Source organism: Narcine bancroftii, chromosome 4, assembly GCF_036971445.1.
Source record: "Narcine bancroftii isolate sNarBan1 chromosome 4, sNarBan1.hap1, whole genome shotgun sequence".
NCBI lineage: Eukaryota > Metazoa > Chordata > Chondrichthyes > Torpediniformes > Narcinidae > Narcine > Narcine bancroftii.
The window spans coordinates 36,965,411-36,978,206 of record NC_091472.1 but is presented as its reverse complement, the minus strand read 5'-3'; the positions used below and the strand labels follow the sequence as shown (position 1 = coordinate 36,978,206).

Here is a 12,796-nt window from a genome sequence, read left to right as displayed (position 1 = left end):
GGGACCACACCACCAATGTATGGAAAAAAATATAAATAATTTGGTCACATATATTCCATATACAGGCTCCAAGATTTAATTTAAAAATTATTATTTCATATATTATGTTATTTTCTCCAAAGGAATACACGATCTCATCTCCACATGCCATCGTTGAATACTCAATTTAGTCTCATTTTTCCATGTAACTGCAAGACATTTCCTAGCCACTGCTAAAGCTAGTCTTAAAAAAGCAATTTGAAATGTATCTAATTTTAATTCCAAAATCAGTGTTTTAATATAACCCAATAAAAATATCTTAGGGTGAAGTGAAACTTTAAATTTAACATAACTTTCAAAAACTCTTTGATTTTATTCCAAAAAGGTTTAACTGTCTCACATAACCAACCGAATGTAAAAAGGTACCCACTTCCTTATGACATCTAAGACACAAATCAGAGAAAACATAGTTATATTTCTTCACTTTCTCTGGAGTCAAATATAATTGATGAATAAAATTATAATGAACCAATTACATTTACAATTTTAGTCATACTATCCTCACATAGAGACCTCCAATCATCTTGAGAAATAGGTATTCCCAAATCTTTCTCCCAATTCACTCTAGTTCTATCAATATCTGGTTTAGGCATTTTATTCTGCAATAAGGCACACGTATCAGATACAAAATCCTTTCTTACCACTATCAGTAAGTAAAATTTGAAATTGGGACCTTCTAGAAAGTCTTAAAGAATGACCAAAATTATCTAAGAATAAGGTTTTAACTTGATAATAAGAAAAAGAGTACTCGAAGATATTTCATATTTCTCTTTCATTCTTTGAAAAGAAATAAAATAATCTGCCTCATAACAATCATCTACCAATTTAATTCCCTTTTGCTCCCACAACTTCAAAAGTTGATTATTCACTGTGAAGGGAAAAAGCTTATTTTGAAACAAAGGTGTTTAGCCAAAATTTTGCCTTGGGTACCAATCATTTCATTCTTTTTGTTCCATAATTCCACCAAATGTTTTAACACTAGTAGATTGTAATTACTTCATAACTGAGAACTCCATCAATAGATAAATTGATCCATCCTCTTTTCACCTATCTGAGATAATTCAATATCAGCCCATATCATGTGGTTGTACATTTGAAACATTCTGTTAATGAATTTCAACTGAGCTGATTCATAATAATTTTGAAAATTAGGAAATTGCAAACCTCATAATGCATATCTCCAAGTTGATTTCTACAAAGAGAAATCACCATCTTATCTTTCCACAAAATTTTCTCACCAAAATATTCAAATCTTTTTTAAAATCCTGAGGGATCCTATATGGAATTGATTGAAAAAGATATTGAATTTGGGGAAAGATATTCATTTTAATACAATTAACCTGTCCTATTAATATTATAGGTAAATCCTTCCACCGATTCAAATCATACTTAATTCTAGACAATAAAGGTATATAATTCAATTCAAATAAATGATAATAGTTACTATTAATAATAATACCTAAATACTTAATACGATCAATCATTTAAACCTTTAATAGCACTACCTGCCTAATCATCTGAGCCAAAGGCTCAATGACCAAAGCAAGTAGAGCTAGTGACAAAGAATAGCCTAGTCTGGTGGATCTAGATAATGTAAAAGGTAAAGACACCTGTCCATTTGTCACCTTTCTCACAGTGGAATTTTTAAATAAAGCCTTAATCCAACCAATTAAAAGAGGCCCAAAATTAAACTTTTCCAAAACTTTAAACAAAAACCTCCTTTCCACCCTGTCAAAGGCCTTTACTGTATCTAAAGAAATTACCATTGGTTGGTCAGATAACTCCTGAGAAATATTAATTAATGAAATCAACTTTACAACATTGTCTGCTGAATAACGATTCTTAATAAAACCCGCCTGGTCTATATGAACCAAATCAGGTAAACATTTAGCCAATCTATTAGCCAGAACCTTGGCTACAATCTTATAATCCACATTTAACAAAGAAATAGGTCTATAAGATCCCACTTTCAGAGGGTCTCTATCCTTCTTAAGAATAACAGTAATAATTGGTTTAGAAAAAGAATCCAGAAAATACCCAATCTTTTTGGCTTTTTAAGACCTCCATCAATAAGTCTTGAAATTCCTTATAAAATCCAGAAATAAACCCATGATCCTCCAGAGGCTTACCACTCAGCATAGACTGAAGTGCATCAGTTAATTCTTTAACAGTAAAAGAAGCATCCAATTCCTTAATATCCCTATCATTCAAAGAAGGTAAAGATAAACCGGATTAAAAAAAATTTCAATTATAACCTCGTCTTGTGATACCTCAGAAATATACAATTTCTCATGAAACATATGAAACTCATCATTAATCTCTTGAGGTTTAAATGTAATCTTCACTTGATGCCTAATAGCATTTATTGTTCAGATGCCTGTTTCGTTTTTAACTGCCGTGTTAACACTTCATGAGCTCTCACCCCCAACTCATAATACCACTGCCTAGTTCTCTGCATTAATTTTTCAAAATTATGTTTCTAACAAATTATTCTGTAATTTCAAATTAACTGATTATAATTTTTTTAAATCTTCAGTAGAAACTCATTGTAAATCTTTTTCCAAAACCTCCATTTCATTTTCCAAGTTATTTAGTTCAGATATTTGTCATTTCTTAACTTTAACAGAATAACTAATAATTTGTCCTCGCAAATAGGCCTTCAAAGCATCCCACAAAACAAATTTACTATCAACTTATACTATATTTTTTTCAAAAAGAATTGAATTTAGTCCCTTATAAATTTACAAAATTCAGGATATTTCAACAAGAAAGAATTAAATCACCAACAATTAACATTCTCTACTCTCTCTGAAGCAATACAAGTAATTAATAACAAACAATGATCAGACAAAGCCCTAGATTTATATTCAGCCTTAAAACCTCGACCTTGTAATTGTGCAGATATTAAAAACAAATCTATTCTAGAATAAGAATCATGATGAAATGAATAAAATGAAAAATCTTTTTCCTTAGCATTTAGTTCCTCCATATATCTACTAAATTCATATCTTTCATTTTCATCATTAACTGCTTAGCCATTTTAGTTCTAATTACCGATTTAGGAGATTTGTCCAATAATGTCTAAACAACAATTAAAATCTCCTCCTACCATAATTTTGTTATAAGCTTGACTTAGATTAAGAAAAGAATCCATCATAAATTGTTCATCATCAATATTCAGTGCATAAACATTCAATGAAGTCCAACATTCAGAAAAATTTGTACAATTAACAACCAAAAATCTACCAGCTGCTTCAAAAACTGACTCCAGTTTAAACGGTAACTTCTTGTTAATCAAAATAGTGACCCCCTTGCTTTAGAATTAAAAGAAGATGCTATAACCTGTCCAACCCAATCTCTTTTTAATTTTTGATGCTCTTTCTCAGCCAAATGGGTCTCCTTCAAAAAAGCCATATCAACCTTCAATTTTTAATATAAGCCATATAAACATATAACCACTTACAGCACAGAACAGGCCAGTTCGGCCCTACTAGTCCATGCCATAGAAAATCCCCACCCTCCTAGTCCCACTGACCAGCACCCGGTCCATACCCCTCTAGTCCCCTCCTATCCATGTAACGATCCAGTCTTTCCTTAAATGTAACCAATGATCCCGCCTCGACCACGTCTGCCGGAAGCTCATTCCACATCCCCACCACCCTCTGCGTAAAGAAATTTCCCCTCATGTTCCCCTTATAATTTTCCCCCTTCAATCTTAAACCATATCCTCTAGTTTGAATCTCCCCCTTTCTTAATTGAAAAAGCTTATCCACATTTACTCTGTCTGTCCCTTTTAAAATCTTAAACACCTCTATTAAGTCCCCTCTCAATCTTCTACGCTCCAGAGAAAAAAGCCCCAGTCTGCACAACCTTTCCCTGTAACTCAGTCCCTGAAATCCTGTCAACATTCTCGTGAACCTTCTCTGCACTCTCTCTATTTTATTTATATCTTTCCTATAATTTGGTGACCAAAACTGTACACAGTACTCCAAATTTGGCCTCACCAGTGCCTTGTACAATTTCATCATAACCTCCCTACTCTTGAATTCAATACTCCGATTTATGAAGGCCAACATTCCAAATGCCTTCTTCACCACACCATCTACCTGAGTATCAGCCTTGAGGGTACTATTTACCATAACTCCTAAATCCCTTTGTTGCTCTGCACTCCTCAATTGTCTACCATTCAATGTATATGACCTATTTAAATTTGCCTTTCCAAAATGTAGCACCTCACATTTATCTGTATTAAATTCCATCAGCCATTTCTCAGCCCACACCTCCAGCCTTCCTAAATCACCTTTTAATCTGCGGTAATCTACCTCACTGTCCACAACACCACCAATCTTTGTGTCATCCGCAAACTTGCTTATCCAATTCTCCACCCCTACATCCAGATCGTTAATATATATAACAAATAATAGTGGACCCAGGACCGAACCCTGAGGAACTCCACTAGTCACCGGCCTCCAATTGGACAAACAATTTTCTACCACTACTCTCTGACACCTCCCATCCAACCACTGATGAATCCATTTCACTACCTCCTTATTTATACCTAATGCCTCCACCTTTTTTCCTAACCTCCTGTGTGGAACTTTGTCAAAAGCTTTACTAAAGTCCAAATAGACAACATCCACAGCTTTCCCTTCATCAACCTTTTTTGTAACCCCCTCGAAGAACTCAATCAGGTTTGTCAAGCATGATCTACCCCTGACAAAACCATGCTGATTACTCCCTATTAATCCCTGTACCTCCAAAAATTTGTAAATAGCATCCCTCAGAACACTTTCCATCAACTTGCCCACCACAGACGTCAGACTTACAGGCCTATAATTCCCAGGTTTGCATTTGGACCCTTTCTTAAACAGAGGAACCACATGCGCCATCCTCCAATCCTTTGGTACCACCCCCGTGGCCAATACACTCTTTCTCTTAATTGGATTATTTAGCCCATTAACATTAAAAGTAGTAAAATTTAAATTATCCATAGAATATGTCTATAACCATCCCACCATAAATGGTGAGGTACCTCCTTATGGCATCAATACAAAAGAAAACTGAAGATCTCCAGCAAGAAAGAAAAGAAAAACAAAGAATCCCCATAGAAAAAAAACCCCAACACAAAAAAATACTCAATAGTATTACCTCCCTCAATTATGCAGAAGTGACAAATGCCACAAAGTGGCCGATGACTTTGGCAGGGTCAGTAGATGGACCACCCCCACAAACAGAACAATCAAACTTAATGGAAAAAATCCTCGCAAGTATAAAACATCTCTTCCAAATCTCAATTAACTTGATCATCATTGATACCAATATCAATCAACTGCTGAGATTCCATCTCTCGTTTACCATTCTTCTCTTTTGGAACAACAGCAAGCTGCTGAGGAAACTTGTCTGCATTTTGACTCTACTTATTATTGGATAAAGAATTAGCAAAAACAAGAGCTTCAGTATCATCAGAAAATTATTGAGACTGATAATCTCCATAAAAAACAAAGTACAGCAGGGTAACAAAAGGCAAATTTATAGTCCTTCTTCCACAGAACAGTTTTTGCCGAATTAAATTCTTTACGACATTTAATTACAGCTTGACTCAAATCGGCATAGAAAAATACCCTATTATTCTTAACAAGCAATGGACCCTGATTATTTCTCACATTCTGTACCGCAAGGCTCAAAAGCAGTTCTCTATCCTGGTAACGCAAACAACAGATCAAAACAGAATCTGGCGCTTGGCCTGAAAGTGGCTTCCTTCGTATTGCTTGATGAACCCTGTCCAACTCCAGACCATTTGGAAAATGCATCATTCCCAAAGCCTCAGAAATCTACTTTTGAAAAAACTGAACTGGGTCCGGACCTTCAAAATATTCCGGAATACCAACTACCTTAGCATTGTCCCTCCAACTTTGGTTCTCCAAAGCATAAATTTTCTTCAACAAATTAGTCTTCTGAATTTCCCAACCAGTAAATGAATCCTTTATCTGTCCCACCTTCTCTTTGCAATGATCACCATCATCTTTACAGTCAATAAATTCTTCTTCAATTTTCTTAAATTTATCTTGAATTTTATCCACAGCTTTCAAACATTTTGCCACATCCATTTTAATTGATGATATTTCCCCTTCATTTCAGCAAATTGATCTTTCATAATAGAAAATTCTTGACTTATTTGCAAAGCCAAATCAGCAGTTGAAAGCAAATCTGACTGGTGAGGGCCAGACTTAAACTTAGAAATCTGCCTCACCATAGGCCTACCCTGAGGTATTACTTCTTTCTCTTCCATCTGATATTGTTCTTCTTACTCCACTCCACTTCCTCTGTTGATAAAAAGGCCACTTCAGCCCAAATATGGATGCAGATACCCTCCCCCAACAGCCTAGGATCACTGAGTCAGGGGAGATAGGGTCCACCCACAGCCTGGACTTTTTCGGGCGTTGCACATGTGCAGTTGATCTTCCTGGTCGGGAGTGGATCGACGCTGCACACCGGCGCCATCTTGCACGATCGGACGCAAAGTCAGCGCTGGTGTTGAATACACCTTACCGCTAGACTGGCGTTGTGTCGAGGTTGTGAAGAAATCTAGTCAGCAGGCTGCGTTGATAAGGTAGGCCGAGATTCCTCCGTTGTAGTAACTGGTTTAATAGCTTTTTTTTGGCAGTTTGAGTTTTAGTTTTCCTCATTGTTACTAGATAAGTACTTCAGCTATACAATCCACAGTTTTTAAAGTAATTTGAAAGCTTCTATACGTGTTTTAAAACGTTCTGCCAGGAGAGGTCTTTTCCACGTCTTCTCCCTATCCCATCATACCACGCACCCCCACCCCAGGTTATATTTAATCTGTAAAAACACTGATCTGAACACAACTGAAACGTGGCATCCAATTTTGGTTTCCACATTACTGCAAGAATAGTGGTAGAGAAGACAGAGAAAAGTACATGAAATTAACTATCATTAATGATAGTTTTCATGAGGTTGGAATTGAAAAAATGAGCATTATTATAATTTGAAAAAAATGTGAGTTATTATATGGTATGGTTTATATGAGGTAAATAGAGGGAAACTGCCTCTACCTCGATCAGAGGATACATTTTAAAACTGTTGGGAAAATGTAAAGGGATATGTAAGAATAAACACTGAGCGTTAGAGAATAATTCATTGCCTAAAAAAGGGAGGTGGAAAACATTAATAAGTGCCTTCAAAGGGGAATTGGAAAAGAACTTGTGAAAGTGTAATTTGTAGAGCTGTGGTGAAAGAATGGGACACTGGGACTGCTCTATTCATTGCTGTGGAATCAAAGAGCCTTCAAAAGCGAAATCCCATGATTCAATTGAATCCATGTTTGATCAATATAATTATTCCTGGAAAACATAAAACCTTTCACAGAATTTTAATCTAATCTTGTTGTAAATTATAATCAATGGGTAAAATGATGATGTTGTCATATGGAATAATCAAATAATTTTTACTTACTTACAAATCCTTCCATAATGTTTGGAGCAATGACATTTTTTCCTTTACTTGCCCCTGTGCTCCAACATTTTAAATTTGTAATCAAACAATTCACGTAATTAAAGTGTACATTCCAGATTTTTTCATAGTTATTTGTATACATTTTGGTTTGACCATATATATCTAGGGAGGGACAGCACCTCTGGTGGGGGGGGGGGGGGGGGGGTGGGTGGCTGTCGTGGCCCTTTCGGGCAGCTTGTCCACCTGATGCTCAGCTCTCATCTGTGGGTCCAAGTAGCTATAGCCACACCCTTGTTAACTGTCTCGGCAGATGGGATAAACTAGGTGAGGTAGCTGATGGGTCTTCGACCCCCGATGAGGTAGGGGATCTATCTATCCCAGCGAGTGAAGTCTGGCCCTGGCGGATTGAGCAGAAGAAACCAAGTAACGGTCCAACGGTCAAGAAGGCAGGCCCAGCAGCTGGTGTGGAGTGTTAATAGCATGACGAGACAGTTAGACATCCTGATCATCCAATGCAGCAAGAGAGGTCTTCAGCCGTAATGGTTGTCTGTCCCACTGGATCAAGGTCTCTTCTGCCGAGAGTGGGATTGCCTCTGTGTAATGGCTGTTCCATTTAAAACTCCATCACACACAAATTTCTGTTGTGCAATTCATTTCAGTGGTTCACAGTTGAACTGCACAACAATGTGTCTTCTACAAACCAAAGGATGACCAATATATAAAATAGAAATTACAGCATTTTGTATACATAGTCCCCTCAATTCAGGGCACTACAATATTTGGGACATAGCAATGATATGTATATTAAAGTAGTCATGTTTAGTACTTTGTTGCATATCCTTTGCATGCAATAACTGCTTTACGTCTATGATTTATAGATGCTCAGCATTTTCTCTGGTGATGCTCGGCCAGGCAGCTACTGCAGTCATCTTCAGCTCTTACTTGTTTCTGGGGCTTATTGATTTAAGTTTTCTGTTCAGCATATGGAAGGCATGCTCAATTGGATGTAGATCAGGTGACTGACTTGGCTATTCAAGAATTTTCCTGTTTCTGGCCCACAAGCCTGTGCCACCTAATTACATCCAATTAACCTACAAGTCCGGCATGCTTCAAATGGTGGGAGGTAACCAGAACCCCCGGGGAAAACCCACAGACACACAGGGAGGACATTAAAGATGACGCGGGATTCGAACCCCGGTCCCAATCGCTGGCACTATAATAGGATTGTGCTAACCACTACACCAACCGTGCCACCTCTATGCTTGGGATCATTGTCTTCCTGTCAGATGAAGAACTGTCCAATGAGTTTGGAGGCATTTGCTTGAACCTGAGCAGATGTTTCTATACAACTCAGAATTCATTTTGCTACTGCTATCAGCAGTTGCATCAATGAAAATAAGTGCACCAGTACCTGTGGCAGCCATACACGCCTAGGCCCTAACACTCCCATCACCATGTTTCACAGATGAGGTGGTAGGCTTTGGATCTTGGGCAACTCCTTTACGCCTCCACACTTTGCTCTTGCCATCACTAATACAGGTTAATCTTGGTCTCATCTGTCCATAAGACCTTTATCTAGAATTCTGGAGATTCTTAAATACTTCTTGGCAAACTATAATCCACCCATCACATTTCTATTGGTTTGTATCTTGCAGTAAAGCCTCTGTATTTCTGTCCATTGAAGTCTTCTGCAGATAGTAGTCATTGACATATCCACACCTGACTCATGATGAGTGTTTCTCATCTGTCAGAAAGAAGTTAGGGATTTTTTCTTCATTATGATGATGAGAATTCTTCTGTCATAAACAGTGGAGGACTTCCTCGGAATACCCGTCCCTTTGCGATTATGGAGCTCTTAACAGTTTAGGTGGTTTCTTACTGTTTTATTCTTGTTTTGCAGCCTCATAATGGCTCCTTTGACTTACGTTGCACAACCCTGGTCCTCCTGTTGAAAAATGGCAACTACAGACTCCAAAGGTGATCAAAAGTTTAAAAGTAAGTCTAGATCTCTTATACTTGAACCAATGAAACAATTGAACATACCTGAGTAATCACAAACACCTGTGAAGCAAAAGTAACAAATATTTATGGTGCCCTGAAATGGGGAATGATATCATTGCTATGTCCCAAATATTGTAGTGCCCTGAATTGAGGGGACTATGTATACAAAATGCTGTAATTTCTAAATGGTCAAATCAAAATGTATACAAATAACCTTGAATAAAACCTGAAATGTGTACTTTAATCATGTGAATTGTTTGATTACAAATTAATAACTGGAGCACAGAGGCAAGCAAGGAATAAAATGTCTTTATGGAGGGCAGTCTTTGTGAAAATACCTAAATAACTATTGGACACAATATACAATCATACTTTAATATAATTACTGTACATTGTTGGATGTTGTAAAAAAATAACAATACCTTTCAAACGTACCTTTTTTTTGAACTTGAACTGTATTTACTGGCTATTTCTTTCCATGTTTTCAGAAGTTCTCTCATCTAAACCAAATAGAGATTTGCTTTCTAAATGCAAGTAATAATAGCATAATAATCGTAAGCGCAATTTGCTTTCAAACAAATAATCTAATTTCAAACCAATAGATGAGCCTAGAAATTCATTGAGTACTTTAAAATTGAACTTTTAATGAGTTTTGTTGTGAATTAGGAAACCACTATTATTCTGCATTAAATAAAACAATCCAGAAATTTGACACGGTAATCTCTTGCTCAGAGCATATTTGTATATAAGAACCACATGGAGTAATGAAATTCATTATTGTATGTTTGGAAATGTGGATGCATTTATATTTCTCAATGAAACTCTTACTTATAGACTATTTGCTTTGCCCATCATATTATTTAGGGAAGAGAAGATGCACCAACAAACATAATTGAGGCAAGATCTGGCACAACAGCTATTTTGAAGTGGCTATTTTGAAAAGGGCAATTTGGTGGTTCAAAATTTTGCTGTTGACGACAAAGTGTGGGCTTTGGTGAAGAGAGCTCTTGGAAAAAAAAGATCTCCCACTTTAAGCCTTCTTCCTCCTCTTGGAAAACAAATGGTCTCATGTTCTATCCCATCAAAACCACCCGTAAATTGAAGGAACAACATCTGATTTTCCACCTGGGCACTCTGGCATTAATATTGACCTTTCCAGTTTCTGCTAACCTGCTTTCCTTTTCCCTTCCCTTTGTCAAAACCCCTTTCCTCACTATCACCTAGATATCCCTCCTCCCCTTGCTTGCTACTGTGCCCTCCCTCCCTTCTCTATCTATGACCTCCTGCCTTTGTGATCGCGCCTCCCTCCTTACCCTTTTATTCAGATGCCTGCCAATATTTTTCCAAATTTTGATGAAGGGCTCAAGACCAAAAAGTTGGTATTATGGTTTTATCTTTATTATAAAAAGAATACTGTTTACCTGCTGAGCTTCTCCAGCATTGTGTTTTTACTTCAACCATGGTGTTTCATGTAGGGTAACCATGACATGCCTTTATTATTATATCGTGACCCCTGAGGTCCACACTGGTATGCTGCATCTCATTACAGGGTATGTATGGCAAGCCACTGGAGCAAAAAGACTAATCCCAAACATCCCCATGTTCAATTTTTTCAAATCCAGAAGCGATTTGCTGATTGGCTGGTGTAGCCATGCGCTACTCAAAAAAACACACACACACATAGTGTAGGTTAAGCTCTGTGTTTTATTGGAGGCTCAGACCCAACTTTTATACTCACACCATTCCCGCTGTTGCCCCACTTTATTGATGTCATGACCCGTATAACAAAAGTGGGTTTCCCATGCGAGGGTACTTCCCTGCTTAACAATTCCCTTCTTCCCCACGAGCCGTCCCTGTCTGTTGGCTGTACAGCAAGGCCAGCACCATTTTGGGGACGCTGACCTTTAAGCTGCCCTTGCTGTTCAGCCGCCAGTTCACTTGTTGGGGCCAGTGGTACTTCCCTGCTTAACAATTCCCTTTTTCCCCATGAGCTGTCCCTGTCTGTTGGCTGTGCAGCAAGGCCAGCGCCATTTTGGGGACGCTGACCTTTAAGCTGCCTTTGCTGTTCAGCCGCCAGTTCACTTGTTGGGGCCAGTGTCTCTGCGTGGGCTGCTGGTCTTTGGTTGCACTTTCCGCCCCAAGTGCTGGCTTGATTGCTGCCGGAGCAGGCTGCCACATTACTCCCCCTAGAACCAGCTGTATTGTCCTTGGTGCCCAGAGGCAAAGTCTCTGCAGCCTTCTGTGGCCTGCCTCTCTGGCGTGGTGCTGGTGTCTTGATTAGGTTCCCCAGGTCCAGGTGTCCTGGCTTCAGCCTCTCTGTGGTGAAGACCTCCATCTTTCCCCCAACCTCCAGTTCTAACGTGGCCCCATTGTTGCAAATGATCCGGAACGGACCCTCATATGGCCTCTGCAGCAGTGGATGATGTGAGCCCCTGCAAATGAAAACATACTCACAGTCCTGTAGATCTTTGGGTATGTTGGTCCTCGTATGTCCATGCCTGGAAAGTGGAGTCGGGGCCAGATTGCTGACTCTTTCCCTCAGGCTGCCGAGTCATACTGCTGGACACCTGGGGATGGCATGAATTCTCCTGGGACCACCAGCAGAGCTCTATAGACGAGTTCGGCCAAAGAGGTGTTGAGGTCCTCCTTGGGTGCCATGCAGATCCCCAACAGTGGTAGCTCATCTACCCAGTTAGGTCCTTGGAGTGTGGTTTTGAGGTGTCTGTGAAAGCTTTATACCAACCCATTGGACTGTGGGTGGTAAGCTGTGTTGTGATGCAGCTGGGCACCCCACAAGCTGGTGAGGTCAGACCACAGACTGGAGATGAATTGGGCATCTCTGTTGACTGTGATATGGGACAGTAACCTGAACTGTGCTACCTAGGACGATATGAGGGCCTTGGCACACGAGGTCATTTACGTGTCTGCCAGCTGGACTGTTTCCGGCCACCTGGTGGACTGGTCGACTATCATGAACAGATAGCAGAAATCATGGGATATTGGCAAGAGTCCTACTATGTCCACATGGATGTGGCCAAACCTTCGCTCCGCGGGTTCAAAGTGGAGTCTTGGTATGGTGCTGGGGCTAGTGATCTATGAAAGCCATGAAGGACCTGCCCTCTACAAAGTACCTGAAGTGACGGATGTCTAAATACGGCAAATCAGTAGCTCTCTGTCGAAAGCGCTGTACTTCATTTCTGGGGTCCACAAATGCTTGCTGAAGAAAGCCAGTGGCCGCAACTTCCTTCGATCTGCTGCTTTAGAATTCTGCTGATTGCCA

General features: G+C 39.0%; 1 protein-coding gene across 2 annotated transcripts in view; it reads right to left on the bottom strand.

Annotated features, from left to right (window-relative positions):
- Nucleotides 1–12,796, bottom strand: part of LOC138760468 (amino acid transporter heavy chain SLC3A2-like) — a 92,529-nt gene that overhangs the window by 33,072 nt on the left and 46,661 nt on the right. For both annotated transcript variants that reach the window (XM_069931083.1, XM_069931082.1), the window contains exon 5: nt 9,952–10,016. In XM_069931083.1, the coding sequence (XP_069787184.1) occupies nt 9,952–10,016 (65 nt within the window). The remainder of the gene's footprint in view (nt 1–9,951; nt 10,017–12,796) is intronic.